General features: G+C 69.6%; 3 protein-coding genes across 5 annotated transcripts; 2 read left to right on the forward strand and 1 right to left on the reverse strand.

Moving 5' to 3' along the window:
* The first annotated feature begins 1,566 nt into the window (after window positions 1-1,566).
* Window positions 1,567-5,797, forward strand: MPZ (myelin protein zero). The gene is made up of 6 exons (XM_038161919.1): window positions 1,567-1,768; window positions 2,505-2,671; window positions 3,197-3,410; window positions 3,869-4,004; window positions 4,443-4,503; window positions 4,606-5,797. Exons 1-6 carry the CDS (start codon window positions 1,582-1,584, stop codon window positions 4,693-4,695), a joined length of 855 nt encoding a protein of 284 aa, XP_038017847.1. The 5' UTR covers window positions 1,567-1,581; the 3' UTR covers window positions 4,696-5,797.
* A 3,077-nt stretch (window positions 5,798-8,874) lies between these two features.
* Window positions 8,875-13,932, forward strand: NR1I3 (nuclear receptor subfamily 1 group I member 3). Of its 3 annotated transcripts, none has more exons than XM_038162166.1 (9): window positions 8,875-9,543; window positions 9,955-10,114; window positions 10,469-10,599; window positions 10,880-11,046; window positions 11,921-11,958; window positions 12,052-12,259; window positions 13,051-13,167; window positions 13,249-13,354; window positions 13,430-13,572. In XM_038162166.1, exons 1-8 carry the CDS (start codon window positions 9,417-9,419, stop codon window positions 13,306-13,308), a joined length of 1,008 nt encoding a protein of 335 aa, XP_038018094.1. In that variant the 5' UTR covers window positions 8,875-9,416; the 3' UTR covers window positions 13,309-13,354; window positions 13,430-13,572. The 3 variants fall into 3 exon arrangements, with proteins under 3 accessions (XP_038018094.1, XP_038018090.1, XP_038018091.1); XM_038162162.1 differs by having other exon boundaries at window positions 8,880-9,543; window positions 12,052-12,197; window positions 13,430-13,932; XM_038162163.1 differs by having other exon boundaries at window positions 8,881-9,543; window positions 11,924-11,958; window positions 12,052-12,197; window positions 13,430-13,932.
* Window positions 13,933-14,550: 618 nt separating this feature from the next.
* TOMM40L (translocase of outer mitochondrial membrane 40 like) lies at window positions 14,551-16,770 on the reverse strand. The gene is made up of 6 exons (XM_038162167.1): window positions 16,609-16,770; window positions 16,414-16,519; window positions 15,584-15,706; window positions 15,044-15,120; window positions 14,858-14,954; window positions 14,551-14,785 (listed from the first exon to the last, which is right to left on the reverse strand). Exons 1-6 carry the CDS (start codon window positions 16,699-16,701, stop codon window positions 14,646-14,648), a joined length of 636 nt encoding a protein of 211 aa, XP_038018095.1. The 5' UTR covers window positions 16,702-16,770; the 3' UTR covers window positions 14,551-14,645.
* Between the last annotated feature and the right edge of the window lie 648 nt (window positions 16,771-17,418).

Raw genomic sequence — 17,418 nt, forward strand, 5'->3', positions numbered from 1 at the left:
ACAGCGGCCCCTGGGATCGATAACCGATAATCGATACCGGGATCGGTATTTATATCGATACCGATAGCGGCCCCTGGGATCGATAACCGATAATCGATAATCGATACCTGATACCGGCATGTATATCGGTACCGATAGCGGCCCCTGGGATCGATAACCGATAATCTATACCTGATACCGGTACTGATAGCGGCCCCTGGGATCGATAACCGATAATCGATACCGGGATTGGTACCAATAGCGGCCACTGGGATCGATAACCGATAATCGATAACGGGATCGGTACCAATAGCGGCCACTGGGATCGATAACCGATAATCGATACCTGATACCGGTACTGATATCAGACCCGTTATTGATCTCCGTTATCGATCCCCATTATCGATCCCCGTTATCAATCCCCGTTATCAATCCCCATTATTGATCCTGTTATCGATCCCGTTATCGATCCCCGTTATCGATCCCCGTTATCAATCGATCCCGTTATCAATCCCCGTTATCGATCCCGTTATCGATCCCCGTTATCGATCCCCGTTATCGATCCCCGTTATCAATCCCCATATCAATCCCCATTATTGATCCCATTATCGATCCCGTTATCGATCCCCGTTGTCACCCCCGCACAAACCCCTCTTTGCAGTTTTTCCCCCAAACCCCACAAAATCTGCAGGAAATCCCCTCAACTCCCCGAAACCCCCAAAGCCCCCCCAGACTGCCCCAGCTCCGAGCACCGCGTCCCCTCCTGTCCCCCCAAAATGTCCCCCCCATGTCCCCCCCGTGTCCCCCCCGTGTCCTCCCCCAAAACCCCAAAATCCCCTCGAAATCCCCTAAAAAACCCCAAAACCCCCAAAACCTCCTCGCGCTGCCCCAGCTCCGAGCACGGCTGCCCTCGTGTCCCCCCTTGTCCCCCCCGTGTCCCCCCCATGTCCCCCCGGTGCCCCTCCGTGTCCCCCAATGTCCCCCAATGTCCCCCCCGTGTGCCCCCATGTCCCTTTATGTCCCCCCAACGTCCCCTCGTGTCCCCTCGTGTCCCCTCCATGTCCCTCAATGCCCCCTCCATGTCCCTTCATATCCCCCCAGTGTCCCCCCGCTGTCCCCTCCATGTCCCCCATGCCCCCCCCCGTCCCCCCGTGCCCCACCCATGTCCCCCCGGTGTCCCCCCAGTGTCCCCTCATGTCCCCCCGATGTCCTTCCATGTACCCGTGTCCCCCCAGTGTCCCCTCATGTCCCCTCCGTGTCCCCCATGCCCCCCCATGTCCCCCCGCTGTCCCCTCATGTCCCCTCCATGTCCCCCATGACCCTCCCCGTCCCCCCATGCCCCCCCCATGTCCCCCCGTGTCCCCCATGTCCCCCAATGTCCCCTCCGTGTCCCTGCCAATGTCTCCCCAATGTCCCCCCGTGTCCGTCCATGTCCCCTCCATGTCCCCCACGCTGTCCCCGCTGTCCCCCCGTGTCCCCGTGTCCCCCCCCCCCGCCACATTCCTGCTCCCCCGCCCCCGCGGCGCGCGGGAATGCGGCCGGACAAAGGCCACCAGTGTCCCCGTCCCCCTCGCCACCCTCGGTGTCCCTCGGTGTCCCTCAATGTCGCCTTTGAGCGGGGTCCCCGCGGCCCGGCCCCCCCGCGCCCATTGGCCGGGATTTGGGGTGCAGCGCTGCCCGGGCCACCCTAAAGCCGCGTCCCGCCGCTGTCCCCTCCGTGTCGCCGCCAGCATGTCCCCGAGGGCCACCCGCCGCCTCCTCCTCGTGGCCGGGCTCGTGGCGGCGCTGGGTGAGCTTGGGGACAAGGGACAGGTCCCCAAAAAGGGGCTGGGGGGGGGGGGGGACAGGAGCGGTTCGGGGGTGGCACCCACGCGCGGCTTGGGGACTGTCCCCGCGGCCTGGGGACTGTCACCGCGGCTGGCGGGGACAGCGGGGCTGGCACCAACTTGGGGACAGAGGTGGTGGCAGGAGGGTCCTGGTCACTGTCACCAACCTGGGAACAGCGGCGGGTGGTGGCAGGAGGGTCCCAGAGCTGTCACCAACCTGGGGACAGAGGTGCGGGTGTGGCTGCAAGGACAGTCCCGGCCATTGTCACCTCCTTGGGGACAGGGGTGGGTGGCGGCCAGGAGGGTCCCAGAGCTGTCACCTCCTTGGGGTGGCTGCCAGGACAGTCCCAGGGTTGTCACCTCCCTGGGGACAGATTCAGGGGGTGCCACACCCAGTGTCACTGAGCTGCGGCACTTGTCACCTCCCTGGGGACATGTCGTGGGGGCGGGCTCTGGGTGGCTGCCAGGAGGGTCCCAGAGCTGTCACCTCCTTGGGGACAGCTGCGGGGGTGCCACACCCAGCCCCGCCCGTGTCACCGAGCACCGGGACACTGTCCCCTCCGTGCCACCCCTGGGGACAGCAGTGCCACCACGCCGCTGTCCCCTCGCAGCGCTGGCGCTCCGCTCTGGTGGCAGCTCGGGGACACCGCTGGGCGCGGTCCCCGCGCGGGGGCGGGGCTGACGGCTCTGTGTCGCCAGCAGTGTCGCCGGTGTCCCCAATCCACGTGTACACGCAGCGCGAGGTCTATGGCACCGTGGGGTCGCGTGTCACCCTGTCCTGCAGCTTCTGGTCCAGCGAGTGGATCTCGGAGGACATTTCCATCACCTGGCACTTCCAGGCCGAGGGCTCCCGCGACAGCATCTCCGTCAGTGTCCCCGTTGTCCCCAACCCGCCCCAGTGTCCCCATCCTGTCCCCGCCGCGCCCCCAGCCCCGGTGTCGCCTCGTCCCGGCGGCGGCGCGACAGAGCCTTCCCTGAGGGTGACACGGTGACTTCTTGCCCCGTGGTGGCACTGGGGTGTCGCCAGGGTGTCCCCTCGGTGTCCCCAAAGCGTCCCAGTGCCCGTCAGATCCCAGTGCCAGCCTCAGCAGGTGGGCACATCGCTGTCCCCGCGGTGTCCCCGCGCCCCAGTGCCACCAGCCCCATCCCCGCGGGTGACACCGCGTCCCCTCATACCGCGGTGGCCCTGCAGTGTCCCCACGGTGTCCCCGCGCCCCAGTGCCCACCCACCCCGTCCCTGTGTCACCCTCTCCCCTCGGTGGCACCTCGGCGACATCACGAGCACCTCCAGCACCCCCCCACGGCTGTCCCCTCTGTCACCGCCCACCCCGCGGCTGGCTGTCACCCCGCCGGGCGCCGCGGTGACCTCGGCGTCGCTGTCGCCGTCGCAGATCTTCCACTACGCCAAGGGCCAGCCCTACATCGACGACGTGGGGACCTTCAAGGAGCGCATGGAGTGGGCGGGGAACCCGCGGCGCCGCGACGGCTCCATCGTCATCCACAGCCTGGAGCCCAGCGACAATGGCACCTTCACGTGCGACGTCAAGAACCCGCCCGACATCGTGGGCAAGTCCTCGCAGGTCACGCTCTACGTGCTGGAGAAAGGTGCGCGACACGGCTGTCACCTCCCGGAGCCCGCTGGTGGCGGGGACACCGAGCTGGTGACACCTCCCGGAGCCCGCTGGTGGCGGGGACACGGCGCTGCTGGCACCTGCGCTGCTGGCGGTGACACCGAGCTGGTGTCACCTCCCTGATCCCCCCCCCGATGGGGATGACACGGTGCTGGTGTCACCTGCGCTGGTGGCAGTGACACGGGGCTGGTGTCACCTCCCTGCTCCCCGCTGGTAGAGTGACACGGGGCTGGTGGCAGTGACACCGAGCTGGTGTCACCTCCCTGCTCCTCCACTGCTGGCAGTGACACTGGGCTGGTGTCACCTCCCTGATGTCCGCTGGTGGGGTGACACGGTGTCACTGTCCCCGCAGTGCCACTGTCCCCGCAGTGCCACCGTCCCCACAGTGCCACCCACTGCCGGGGGGGTGACACGGCGTTCCTGTCCCCGCAGTGCCACCCCGCTACGGTGTCGTGCTGGGCTCTGTCATCGGCGGGGTCCTGCTCTTGGTGGCCGTGCTGGTGGCCCTGGGCTACGGCACCCGCTACTGCTGGCGGCGGCGCCAGGCGGTTCTGCAGCGGCGGCTGAGGTGAGCCGCGACCCCTCCCCAAACGGGACCCCCCCAAACCGGGACCCCTCCCCAAACCGCGACCACCGGGACTGCGATTTCCGCGACCCCTCTCCAAACCGGGACCCCTCCCCAAACAACCGGGACCACCGGAGGCTGCAATCTCCGCGACCCCTCCCCATCCCGGCGGTCCCGGGGCTGCGGTCCCGCCGTCCCGAGCCGCTCTTTCCCCCACACCGGGGGTCCCGGGGCTGCGGTCCCGCCGTCCCGAGCCGCTCTTTCCCCCACACCGGGGGTCCCGGGGCTGCGGTCCCGCCGTCCCGAGCCGCTCTTTCCCCCACACCGGGGGTCCCGGGGCTGCGGTCCCGCCGTCCCGAGCCGCTCTTTGCCCCACACCGGGGGTCCCGGGCTGCGGTCCCGCCGTCCCGAGCCGCTCTCTCCCGTTCCCCGTTTCCCCAGCGCCATGGAGAAGGGGAAGCTGCAGCGCTCGGGCAAGGACGGCTCCAAGCGCAGCCGGCAGGTGAGCGCCGAGAGGGGCGGGGGGCACGGCGGGCTGTCCCCCCGCTCCCCCGGGACCCCAGGCTCGCCGGGGGCGGCGGGTGAAGCCCCCCTGTCCCCGCAGGCCCCGGTGCTCTACGCCATGCTGGACCACGGCCGCGGCACCAAGAAAGCCAAGGGCGGCGCGGGGGACTCGCGCAAGGATAGGAAATAGCGGTTAGCGGGCAGGGAGGGACCCCCGGGGGCGGCCGGGGCCGCGGGGGACCCCCGGCCCCCCAAAGTCATCATGACCATCGAGATGGAGCTGCGGGGGGAGCCCCAGGCCGCGCCCCCGCCCGCCGCCCGCTCCCCGAGCCGGGGCAGCCTCAAGAGCGCCCTGCTGAGCATCGTCAAACCCAACTCGGGGGGCTCCTGAGGGACCCCCCGGCCCCGGCCGCGGCCCCTCCGGGCTCGGGACCCGGCGAGGAGCGGGGTGTGGTCCTCGCCTCGGGTCCCCCGGCCTCGAGGACAGCGCTGGGGACAAGCGCGGGTCCCCTCCCGGCCCCCTCGGTCGCTCCCTGCCCGGCCCGGGGAGGAATTCCTCCTCGGGAACACGAACCCGGCGGATTTGGGGTCGGTGCCCCCTCCCGGGGGACCTGCGGTGTCCCCGCGGGGCCGTGTCCCCGCCGCGTGTCCCCTCCCCGATCTCGGGGGGCTTTCCCTGCCCCCAGTTTCGCTCCTTTTCTGGCCGTTTTCTCGTCTCTCCCCGCGACCGACCCCAAATGACGTCGCGGGGTGGCCCCCGCCCCTTTGTCCCCTTTGTCCCCTCCTGTCCCCCCATTAACCCCCGCGCCCCGTAACCCCCGGGACCCCCCCCCCAAACCGGCCGGAGCCCCGTGGAGGGGGCGAGGCTGCGGCCGGGCTGGGGGAGCCCCCGGTGCCCCCCCGGACGCGTTTTGTACCCCGTGTCCCTGTCCCTGTCCCCTCCCTGTCCCCGTGGTGCCATTAATAAAACTGACATCTCCGGGACCCCCGTGTCCCCCCCGCCTGTCACTGTCACTGTCCCCGCTCTGGGGCTGGGGGTGTCTGAGCTGTCGCCGTCACCCTCAGCGGGGAGGTGACGCTTCGAGGGTGACCCGGTGGCACCCCAGAGAAACCAGGAGGGGCTGTCCCCGGTGCCACCACCTTAGGGCCACCTCCCTGCCACGCTGGCCGTTAATTAAAGCTCGCTGTAATTAACCCGGAGGCCGAGGCTCGGGGGTGGGCAGGGGTCCCCGCGCGGCCATTGTCCCCCAGGGGCGGGTGGCTGTCACCTCCTCACGGTGCGGCTGGAATGGGGGAGGAAAGACCCCGGCCCCAGCCCTGCGGGGGCGCTTGGGGCACGGAGCAGCGCGGGAATCGGGACGGAGCGGCCCCCGGTGCCCCCCCGGTGCCCCCCGGTGCCCCCCCGGGCCCGTTGTCCTTTCCCTAATAAGTCTGCGCAGCCCGACCCCGCCGCGTCCCCTGGGCCCTGCCCCGCGGCCGCCGCCGCTGTTTTTCTTTCCAAGGAGCTATTTCTGCACCGGGCCGCGGCATTCCCGGGCCCTGCGAACCCCGCCAGCCCCCCAAAAACCGGCTGCGAGCCCCCCGAAACCCGTCTGAGAGCCCCCCAAAACTGGGCTGCAAACTTCCCCTAAATCCGCCTGCAACCCCCTGAAAACCGGGCTGTGAATACCCAAAACCCGGCTGGGGACCCCCAAAATTCGGCTGTGAACACCCAACACCCGGCTGTGGACCCCCCCAAAATTCGGCTGCGAACCCCCCGAAAAATCACCTGCAAACCCCCCAAATCCAGCTGCGAGCTCCCCCAAACCCGGCTGCGAACGCCCCCGAAAAACCCTCCTGTGAGCCCCCCCAAACCCGGCTGTGAATCCCCCCAAAATCCTCCTGTGAGCCCCCCCCAAACCCGGCTGTGAATCCCCCCAAAACCCTCCTGTGAGCCCCCCCAAGCCCGGCTGTGAATCCCCCCAAAACCCTCCTGTGAGCCCCCCCAAACCCGGCTGCGAATCCCCTCAAATTCGGTTGCGAACCTCTCCCAAATCCTCCTGCGACCCCCCCCAAATCCCCCTGATTTTATCCCCCCCCCCCAAACAAATCCCGGGAATTTCACTCAAATCCCACAGGGGAGACCCCTCCTCATTCTGGGGGTCACTCCTGTCCCCCCCCCAGGAGGGACAGCCCGGTCCCAGGGACCCCCGGCGCTGATTTAAGGGGGGTCCACCCCCCCCAAAGAAGGGGACCCGGGGGTCCCTCCCAGTGGGGACCCCTCCCCAAATTCCCCCGAAGCCCCGGCGCAGCCTCCTCTTCCTCACTCTTTATTCTCTGCACGGGCCAAAAGCCCCTCGGGGTGGGGGGACGGTGACAGGGACAGTGACAGGAGGGTGGGGAGGGGGCAGTGACAGTGACAGGAGCGTGGGGAGGGGACAATGACAGTGACAGGAGGGTGGGGAGCCCCGATTTCCTGGGCTGGGGGCTGCAGCGGGACCCCTCCCTCCGGCCCCGGGGACAGCGGCGTGTCCCTCGTTCGGTGACACCGGCGCGTCCCCCTCGCGTGTCCCCAGCGCCACCGCAGGGCAGGGAAATGGGGAATTCCCTTGGAAAATGGGGGGTCCCAGGGAAAATAAGGGGGGTCCCAGGGAAAATGGGGGGTTCCCAGGGAAGCGGGGGGCTGCACGCCGCCCCCTCCCCCGAGGGCCACCTCCCCTGCGGGGACACCCGGCTGCGTCCCCCCCACACCCCGCCCCGTGTCACTCGCGGTCCCGGCACCGGGCAGGGAAGGGTCGATCCCCGCCCGGGATCGGGGGTCCCCAGGGGGGTCGGGGGTCCCGGGACCCCCTCAGGGCCGCGGCTCCTCCTTGCGCTGCCGGGAGCGGCGGAAGCGGCCCTGGATGGCGAGCGCCGCCCGCTCCGTCTCGGGCGCGCTCAGGTCGATGTCGATCTCCTCCTCTTCCTCCTTCTTGGGCTCAGCCTTGGCTGCCGGGGGGGACACGGGACGGGGACACGCTTGGGGACAGGCTGGCACCGCCAGATCGACCGTGGGGACGCCCAAAGGGACACCCTGCCACCCCCCCCCCCCCTCCGCCGGGGGACAGGGACAGAGTGGCGACCCCAGATTGGCCACGGGGACATCCAGGGGGATACTCTGCCACCAATCTTGGGGACAAGGGACAGCGTGGCGACCCCAGATTGACCATGGGGACACTCAAGGGGACACCCTGATACCAAGCCTGGGGACAAGGGACAGCCTGGCATCCCCAGATTCACCCAGGGGACATCCAGGGGGACACCCTGCCACCAACCTGGGGGACAAGGGACACCACGACTCCTCCCAGGGGGACACCGTGACACCTCCGAGAGGACAGGGGAAGGCCAGAGCAGGTCCCCAAACGCACCCAGGTGCCACCTCCCGCAAGGACGGGGACAATGGGGGGACCCTGGGGTCTGCGGGGACAGCGGGGACAGATGGGGACAGCGGGGACAGCGAACCCGCGTCCCACCCGTGCCGGGGGTCCTCACCTTGCTGCTGCCCACCGGGGGCTTCCGCCGCGGAGGGGGGGACACGGGGGCTGCGCTGCGGAGAGAGGGGACCCGGGGGGGGTGACACAAGGGCTCCGCTGTCCCCAGGGCCCCCCCATTGTCCCCGGGGGTCCCCATAACCCCCAACCCGAGTGGGGCTCACGGGGGCTGCGCTGACAAGAGAGGAGGGCCCGGGGGGACAGGGGAGGTGACAGACTCGCCTCTCCGGTCTGTTCCGGTGTCCCCCCGTGCCCCCCGTGCCCCCGGTGCCCCCGGTGTCCCCACCTCGCTCATCCCGCCCGGTGCCGCCGCCGCTCCGAGTGCGACACCGGCGCTGTCACCGCCGCCTTTATAGGGGCGGGGTTTGAGTGACAGCCGCGAGCAGCCAATGGGGACAGGGAGAGGGGGTGGGGCCGACAAGGGACACGCCCACAATAGTGGCTGCACCCGCCCCCCGCTCCAGGAGCGACGGACACGGGGGGACACGGGGGACACGGGGGACACTGGGGACATGGAAGACATGGGGGACATTGGGGACACTGGGGACATGGAAGACATGGGGGACATTGGGGACACAGGGGGACATTGGGGACGTTGGGGACACTGGGGACATTGGGGACATTGGGGACATGGAGAGGACATTGGGACGTTGGGGACACAGGGGGACATTGGGGATATGGGGGGACACGGGAGACACAGGGGGACATGGGGACATTGGGGACACTGGGGACAAGGGGGGACAAGGGCGCGCAGGGGACACGGAGGGCTTGGGGGGACTTGGGGGGACACGAGGAGGCTTGAGGGGGCACAAAGGGGACATGGGGGGGACAGAGGGACACGAAGAGACCCGGAGAACACGGGGGGACACGAAAGGACATGGGGGGACTCGGGGGTGGGACAGGGGACACGAGGGGACACAGGGGAGCTCGGGGCACCGGGGTGACCGTGAACCACCTGAGTGCCGCCCTCCAGGTGGAGGTGACACCTGGGGACAGGCGCTGCGCGGGTGACCCGGCATGGCGACACTGCCAGTCCCCCCGCGGGGCTGGCGACAGGGACCTTCCCGTGGGGACAGCGTGGCCACCACCGTGTGTGACACGGGGTGCCACCCTCAGCTCGCGGCTGTGACATCCTGGCTGTCCCCTCCGTGCCTCCCTGTCACCGGGCGCTGCCCCCTCTGTGCCTGGCTGTCCCCCGCCCGTCCCCGTGTCCCTGTGTCGCGCGCTGCTGTCCCCGCTTGTCCCGCCCCAGGTGCCACCCCAGGTGCCACCTGTCCCCTCCGCCCCGCGCTCTGTCCCCGCCTGTCGCAGCCCCAAGTTCAAGGTTCAAACTCCACGCGGCCCTTCCCGGGAGCGCCGGCGACACGCGGGGACACCGGGGACCGGAGGGGACACGCCGGGAATGGAGGGGACACACGGAGACCGCCGGGGACACGCGGGGACCGCCGGGGACACTCGGGGACCTGATGTCCCCTCACTGCGTGGGGACAATTCCCCGTCACCGACCGCACCGGGGGACACCGGCTCAGGTACCGCCAGCCACGGGGACGCGGGGACCGGAGGGGACACGCGAGGACTGGAGGAGACACTCGGGGGCTGGCGGGACACGTGAGGACCAGCAGGGCCACTTTGTCCCCGTTGGGGACACGCGGGGGCTGGCGGGGACGCACGAGGACCGGAGGGGACACGCAGGGACCAGCGGGGTCACACTGCTCCCGTTGGGGACACAGAGGAACAGGAAGGGACACGCAGGGACAGGAGGGGACCGGCAGGGACGGGGACACGGGGGTGACGGTGCCGCGGGTGGAGGGGACACCGCGGGGACGGGCGGGTTCACGTGGGTGACAGCGCCGCGGGACGCGGTGACACGGTGGCCTCGAGGGGACGGGACCGATGCTGGCGGCGGCCGTGTGTCACCCGCGCTGTCGCCGTGTCCCCAGCCGTGTCCCTGGCGAGTCCCCCGGGCACGGAGCGCGGCCCCCGGGACCCCGCGGGGGACACGGAGCCCGACGGGGACAAAGTGTGCGCCGTGTGTGGCGACAGGGCCAACGGGTACCACTTCCACGTCATGAGCTGCGAGGGCTGCAAGGGCTTCTTCAGGTGGGGACACCGCGGGGACACCGCGGGGACACTGCGGGGACAGCCGGGGACAGGGCGGGATGGGATGGGACAGGGAGGGACAAAATGGGATGGGACAAGGGGACTGGGCGAGGGGACAAGATGGGATGTGGGGGACAGGATGGGACAGGAGGGACTGGCATGGCAAGGGAGGGGGTGGCACAGGATGGTCCCATGGACGGGGACAGCGTGTGACAAAAAGGGACAGCCCCTGGCACCCCTAGCTGGGGCCCCGCCCTGTCCGTGGGGACACGCGGTGGCACTGCCCGTGTCCCCATTCCGCGGTGGCACTGCCCGTGTCCCCACTCCGCGGTGGCACTGCCCGTGTCCCCGCAGGCGCTCCATCATCAAGGGTGTCCGCTTCACGTGTCCCCTGGCGCGGCGCTGCCCTGTCACCAAGGCCAAGCGGCGACAGTGCCAGGCCTGTCGCCTCCAGAAGTGCCTCGACGTGGGCATGAGGAGGGACAGTGAGTGACACGGGGGACACGGGGGACGTGGCACAGGGACAGGGACGGGGGACACGGGGGAGCACCTGGGTGGGATGAAGGGGACCTGCAGGGGACAAGGGACAGGGAGAAGCGGCCTGGGTGGGGTGGCAGGGACAGGGCACAGAGGTGGCAGCAGGGAGCGCGGCACAGAGGGGACAGCGGGGAGCCGCTCGGCTGTCCCCGATCGCTGTGCCCGCTGCGTCCGCCTGTGGCGGCGGTGACGGCGGTGACAGCGGTGACACGGGACCGTGGGTGGCAGTGATCATGTCGGAGGAGGCGCTGCGGCGGCGGCGGGAGCTGCGGGGACAGCGGGGACAGCGGGGACAGCGGGGACTGACGGCCGAGCAGCAGGAGCTCATCGCGCTCCTCATGGCCGCCCACCAGCGCACCTTCGACTCCAGCTTCTCGCAGTTCATGCACTGCTGGGTGAGCTGGGGACAGCCCTGTCCCCAGCGGGGACACCCCTGTCCCTGCCGTCGCCCCTGCTGTCCCCACGGGTGCCCCGACTGTCCCCTTGAGTGACCCTGCCTGTCGCCCCAGGGACACAATTGTTCCTGTGGGTGCCCTGACTGTCCCCAAAGATGCTTCTACTGTCCCCACGATGCCCCAGCTGTCCCCAAGATGGCCTGACTGTCCCCATGGGTACCTGGACTGTCCCCAGAGATGCTCCAACCGTCCTCACGATGCCCTGACTGTCTCCAAGGCTGCCCCAACTGTCCCCATAAACGTCATGACTGTCCCCACAGGTACCCAGAACTGTCCCCAAAGATGTCCTGACTGTCTCCCCGTGTACCCAGACTGTCCCCATAAATATCCTGACTGTCCCCACGATGCCCCAATTGTCCCCAAAGATGCTCCAACCGTCCTCACGATGCCCTGACTGTCCCCACGATGCCCTGACTGTCCCCACGATGCCCCAACTGTCCCCAAAGATGCCCTAGCTGTCCCCACAGGTACCCAGACTGTCCCCAAAGATGTCCTGACTGTCCCCACGATGCCACACCCACCCCCACAGCCACCCCGCCTGTCCCCAGCCCTGTCCCCGCGTGTCCCAGCCCTGTCCCCTGGCTGTCCCCAGCCCTGTCCCCGCGTGTCCCAGCCCTGTCCCCTGGCTGTCCCCAGCCCTGTCCCCGCGTGTCCCAGCCCTGTCCCCTGGCTGTCCCCAGCCCGCCGTGCGCCTGCTGGCGCCCAGCCCGCCGGCGCGGGGGTGGCTGTCGCCGCGGGGGTGTCGCTGTCGCCGCGCGAGGACGTGCTGTCGCTGCTGCCGCAGTTCGCGGACCTGAGCACGTTCATGATCCAGCAGGTGATCAAATTCGCCAAGGAGATCCCGGTGTTCAGGTGCGCGGCGCGGGGGCGCGGCGGGGCGGCGCTCGGTGCCCACCCCGCTGACGCGCGGCCGCGCGGCCGTGTCGCCGCGTCCCCTCCCGGCAGGAGCTTGCCGCTGGACGCGCAGATCTCGCTGCTGAAGGGCGCCACGCTGGGCATCTGCCAGATCCGCTTCAACACCGTCTTCAACGCCGCCACCAAGGCCTGGGAGTGCGGCCAGCGCTGCTACACCATCCGCGACGGGGCCCTGGGTACCGCGGGGACACGGGGGACACACCGGGGACACTGGGGACGAGGACAGGAGGGGGACAGGGTGAAGAGCAGGGTTCTGTGTTGGCACAGCGGGGTGGGGACATTGGCTGGACACAGAGGGACCTGAGGGACAGCGGCTGGACGTGAGCCAGGTGTGCCCAGGTGTGCCCGGGGTGGCACCTGGGTCAGGGACAGCGTGGCAGGGCAGGGACTGTCCCCCGGCGAGGCCACACCTCGAGGCTGTGGCCAGTTGTGGTCACTCAGGTTAGGAGGGACCTTGAGGGGCTGGGGAAGGGTCCGGAAAGTCCTGAGGGAGCGGGGGGGGCTCAGGCTGGGGAAAGGGGGATCCAGGGGGGATTTGGGATCTGAGCCCAGGGGGGATTTTGGATCTGAGCCCAGGAGGGATTTGGGATTGGAACCCAGGGGGATTTAGGATCTGCCAGGGGAGATTTGGGATCTGAGCCCAGGGGGGATTTGGGATCTGCCAGGGGGACTTTGGGATTTGAATCCAGGGGGGATTTGGGATTGGAACCCAGGGGGCATTTGGGATCTGAACCCAGAGAATGGGGCAGGACAAGGGGACAGAGCCTCCAGCTGTGCCAGGGGAGGTTCAGGGGGGAAATTTGGGGAAATGTCCCCTGGAAAAGGGAAAAAGCCCCGGAAGAGCTGTGCAGGGAGGCTCAGGGTGTAGGAATCTGGGGAAATTCCCCCTGGAAAAGGGAAAAGGCCCTGGAAGGGCTGCCCGGGGAGGTTCGGAGCAGCCACCCCGGAGGTGCCCGAGGAGGTGGCACTTGGTGGCAGGGCAGGGACTGACCCCAAACCCCTGATGCTGGGGTTTGGGGCTCCCCCCAGCCGGCTTCCAGCAGGTGTACCTGGAGCCGCTGCTCAAGTTCCACGAGAGCCTGCGGCGCCTGCGGCTGCACGAGGCCGAGTACGCCCTGCTGCAGGCCATGCTGCTCTTCTCGCCAGGTGAGCCCCCCCGGGGGGGACACGGGGACACCCCGCTGTCCCCAAGGCCCCGCTGAGGTCACCCCACGCCCCCCCCCCCAGACCACACCGGCATCGCCCAGCGCGACGTCATCGACCAGTTCCAGGAGAAGGTGGCCCTGACCCTCAAGAGCTACATCGACCACCAGCACCCCCCCGAGGAGGGCAGGTGAGCCTGGGGACGGGGTGGCAGTGTCCCCGGGGGGGTGGGGACGGCCACCGCAGCCAGCTGCGCGTCCCCAAGGTTCCTGTACGCCAAGCTGCTGCTGCTGCTGACGGAGCTGCAGACGCTGAAGGTGGAGAACACGCGGCAGATCCTGCACATCCAGGACCTGTCGGCCATGACGCCGCTGCTCTCCGAGATCATCAGCTGAGCACGGCCCCCCGTGTCACCCCCCGGTCCCCAAGTGTCACCCCCGGCCGCCACCGGGCACAGAGTAAAGCTCCTTTATTTATCCGGGCTCCCGGGTGTGTCACCGCAGGGAAACTGAGGCACGGCCGCCATGGCGCTGGGGACAACGGGGACCACCCCCAGTGGCGGCAGCCACCCCCAGGAGGTGGCACTGGGGACAAAGGGACCCCCAGCCCTGTGGCCACCACCGGCAGCCCCCCTGTGGCGCTGTCACTCGCTGTCCCCAGCCCGCCGTGTCCCTGCTGTCCCTGTGGCACCTGCACGGCCTGGCCTGGCAGCTCCCTGAGCAGGACGGTGCCACACACCCACTGTGCCCCCTGTGCTGTCCCTGCTGTCCTTGCTGTCCTGTCCCCACTGCCCCTGCTGTCCTGTCCCTGCTGTCCCCCTGTCCTGTCCCTGCTGTCCCCACTGCCCTGCTGTCTTTTCCCCACTGTCCTGTCCCTTCCATCCCCTCTGTCCTGTCCCTGCTGTCCCCGCTGTCCCGTCCCCGCTGTCCTGTCCCCACTGTCCCCTCTGTCCTGTCCCTGCTGTCCCCGGTGTCCCGTCCCCACTGTCCTGTCCCCGCTGTCCCGTCCCCGCTGTCCTGTCCCCGCTGTCCTGTCCCTTCTGTCCTGTCCCTGCTGTCCCCTCTGTCCTGTCCCCGCTGTCCTGTCCCCACTGTCCCTTCTGTCCCCGCTGTCCTGTCCCTGCTGTCCCTTCTGTCCCTGCTGTCCCCTCTGTCCCGTCCCCGCTGTCCCCTCTGTCCCGTCCCCACTGTCCCTGCTGTCCTGTCCCCGCCGTCCCGTCCCTGCTGTCCTGTCCCTGCTGTCCCCTCTGTCCTGTCCCCTCTGTCCTGTCCCCGCTGTCCCATCCCTTCTGTCCCCTCTGTCCTGTCCCTGCTGTCCCCTCTGTCCTGTCCCCTCTGTCCTGTCCCCACCGTCCCGTCCCCGCTGTCCTGTCCCTTCTGTCCCTGCTGTCCCGTCCCCGCTGTGCTGTCCCCACTGTCCCCGCTGTGGTGTCCCCGCTGTCCCTGCTGTCCCCGCTGTGCTGTCCCCGCTGTCCCCGCGGCTCAGCCCACGGTGACGCTGAAGCCGCAGTGGAAGCGGCTCCTCCAGTGGTTCAGGAAGGCGCCCAGGGCCAGCGTCACGGGCAGGGGGGGCAGCTTCTTCTCCAGGACCCCCCCCACGCTCCAATTGCTGTCCAGGAGCCCTGCGGGGACAGCGGGGGGACGGCTGAGCGCCACCGCCAGGCGACAGCGGCGCCGCCGGGAGCGCTGCCCACCTCTGAAGACGACGTTGGCCCGCGGCAGGCTGAGCTGGTAGCCGAAGGCGAAGGAGCTCTCCTGCAGCCGCGTGTTGGCCTCCAGCTCCACCCCCACCTGCACCTGCGGCCACAGCGCGGTCACCGCGGCCTGGGGACACCGCGGGGCGCGTTTGGGACGTCGGGGACGCCGCGGGGGACGCGCACCTGCTCGTTGGCCCGGTGGTAGTAGCTGGCGTGGGCCCCCCCGTAGCCCAGGTTGAGCGTCGTCACCCAGTTCGGGGCTGCGACAGAGAGCCGGCGTCCCCAGGGGGCCCCGAGGTGTCCCCAGGGGTCCCCGAGGTGTCCCCAGGGGTCCCCGAGTATCTCCAGGGGTCCCCAAGACATCCCCAGACATCCTCAGGTGGCCCCAGGTGCTGCAGAGGTGTCCCTGAGATGTCCCCGAGGCATCCCCAGGTGCCCTCAAGGCATCCCCAAAACGTCCCCAAGGCATCCCCAGGTGTCCCCTAGGCATCCCTGGGTGTCCCAGGTGTCCCCAGCTGTCCCCAGGCATCCCCAGCTGTCCCCACATGTCCCAGCCATGTCTCTGGTGTCCCCAGCTGTCCCCAGGCATCCCCAGCTGTCGCCAGTGTCCCCAGCTGTCACCAGGCATCCCCAGCTGTCGCCACATGTCCCAGCCATGTCTCTGGTGTCCCCAGCTGTCCCCAGGCATCCCCAGCTGTCCCCAGCTGTCCCCGGTGTCCCTACCCGAGTACTTCCCGGCCAGGGTGAGGATGGCTCCCTCCTCCCCGGGCCGCCGGTGGTACACGAGCTCCCCGCCCAGCACCAGGCGGGCGGTGACGCTCTGCAGGAAATGTGCCACCACGATCACTGCGGGGACAGCGACAGCGCCTCAGCCGTGTCCCCGGGGCCGCCGGTGTCCCCCGGGGGCTCGGCAGTGTCCCCGGGGCCGGCGGTGTCCCCGGGGCGGGGCAGGGCGGGGCGTGTCCCCCGGGTTCAGCGGTGTCCCAGGGGCTGGCGGTGTCTCCCGGAGCTCAGTGGTGTCCCCGGGGTTCCGGTGGTGTCCCCGGGGGCGGGGCCAGTGGTGTCCCCGGGGCTCAGCGGTGTCCCCGGGGTTCTGGCAGTGTCCCCGGGGCTGGCAGGGAGGGGCTGTGTCCCCGGGGCTCGGCAGTGTCCCCAGGGTCCCAGTGGTGTCCCCAGGGTCCCAGCGGTGTCCCCGGGGCTCAGCGGTGTCCCCGGGGTCCCGGCAGTGTCCCAGGGTCCCGGCGGTGTCCCTAGGGTCCCAGTGGTGTCCCCGGGGCTCGGCAGTGTCCCAGGGTCCCGGCGGTGTCCCCAGGGTCCCAGTGGTGTCCCCAGGGTCCCGGCAGTGTCCCAGGGTCCCAGTGGTGTCCCCAGGGTCCCGGCGGTGTCCCCAGGGTCCCGGCAGTGTCCCAGGGTCCCAGCGGTGTCCCCAGGGTCCCGGCGGTGTCCCCAGGGTCCCGGCAGTGTCCCAGGGCCCCAGTGGTGTCCCCAGGGTCCCAGTGGTGTCCCCAGGGTCCCGGCGGTGTCCCCGGGGTCCCGGCGGTGTCCCCGCTCACCGGAGCCGCCCAGCAGGTCGGGGTTGCCCAGGGTGAGCGTGGCCGTGCAGTCCTCGCCGCGGTACTCGCCGTCGAACTGCCACGTCACGAACCTGGCCTGGTGCGTCTGGGGACAGCGACAGCGACAGTGACAGCGCTGGCACCGGGCAGGGCCGGCACGGGCGTGGCACCCCGGGAGCGGCAGCCCCGGCTCACCTGGAACACGGCCTTGGCACGGAGGCGCTCGGCCAGCAGGTGCACGGCCTGGGCGTTGAGGCTGCCACTGCTGTCCATGTCCCCGAGCAGCATGGGGAACACCTGGGGACAGCGCCGCGTGGGGACAGGGACAGGGAACAGCTGGGGACAGCGCCGCGTGGGGACAGGGACAGGGACAGGGACAGGGAACAGCTGGGGACAGCGCCGCGTGGGGACAGGGACAGGGACAGGGGAACAGCTGGGGACAGCGCCACGTGGGGACAGGGACAGGGAACAGCTGGGGACAGTGTGGTGTGGGGACAGGGACAGGGAACAGCTGGGGACAGCGCCGCGTGGGGACAGGGACAGGGACAGGGACAGGGGGACAGCTGGGGACAGTGTGGTATGGGGACAAGGGACACAGGGACAGGGGAACAGCTGGGGACAGCACTGCGTGGGGACAGGGACAGGGGAACAGCTGGGGACAGCGCCGCATGGGGACAGGGACAGGGAACAGCTGGGGACAGCGCCGCGTGGGGACAGGGACAGGGAACACCTGGGGACAGCGCGGCATGAGGACAGGGGACACAGGGACAGGGGGACAGGGGGACACGGGGACAGCCACGGGGCCACCACCGAGTGCCCCCGGCCAGCCTGGGGCTGGCTGGGACGTGCCAGCACCCCCAGACCACGGCACTGTGGCCACGGCGAGCCCAGGGCCACCTGGGACCACCCAGGGCCACCAGTGACCCCAGGGGCCACCGGTGACCACAGGGCCACCCTGAGGCCACCAAGCTCCCGGGGTATAGGGCCACCAACCAGCCGGGGTCA

This window comes from Motacilla alba, chromosome 25 (assembly GCF_015832195.1).
Source record: "Motacilla alba alba isolate MOTALB_02 chromosome 25, Motacilla_alba_V1.0_pri, whole genome shotgun sequence".
NCBI lineage: Eukaryota > Metazoa > Chordata > Aves > Passeriformes > Motacillidae > Motacilla > Motacilla alba.

Coding starts and splice junctions, on each gene's coding strand:
- MPZ (XM_038161919.1), top strand. CDS start 1,582: ATGTCGCCTTTGAGCGGGGTCCCCGCGGCCCGGCCCCCCCGCGCCCAT. Junction 2,672..3,196: donor GCTCCCGCGACAGCATCTCC/GTCAGTGTCCCC, acceptor TCGCCGTCGCAG/ATCTTCCACTACGCCAAGGG. Junction 4,504..4,605: donor GCTCCAAGCGCAGCCGGCAG/GTGAGCGCCGAG, acceptor CTGTCCCCGCAG/GCCCCGGTGCTCTACGCCAT.
- NR1I3 (XM_038162162.1), top strand. CDS start 9,417: ATGGAGGGGACACACGGAGACCGCCGGGGACACGCGGGGACCGCCGGG. Junction 9,544..9,954: donor ACCGGGGGACACCGGCTCAG/GTACCGCCAGCC, acceptor CCGTGTCCCCAG/CCGTGTCCCTGGCGAGTCCC. Junction 10,600..10,879: donor CGTGGGCATGAGGAGGGACA/GTGAGTGACACG, acceptor CGTGGGTGGCAG/TGATCATGTCGGAGGAGGCG.
- TOMM40L (XM_038162167.1), bottom strand. CDS start 16,701: ATGCTGCTCGGGGACATGGACAGCAGTGGCAGCCTCAACGCCCAGGCC. Junction 14,955..15,043: donor ACCACCGGGCCAACGAGCAG/GTGCGCGTCCCC, acceptor CCGCAGGTGCAG/GTGGGGGTGGAGCTGGAGGC. Junction 14,786..14,857: donor GGCCAACGTCGTCTTCAGAG/GTGGGCAGCGCT, acceptor CTGTCCCCGCAG/GGCTCCTGGACAGCAATTGG.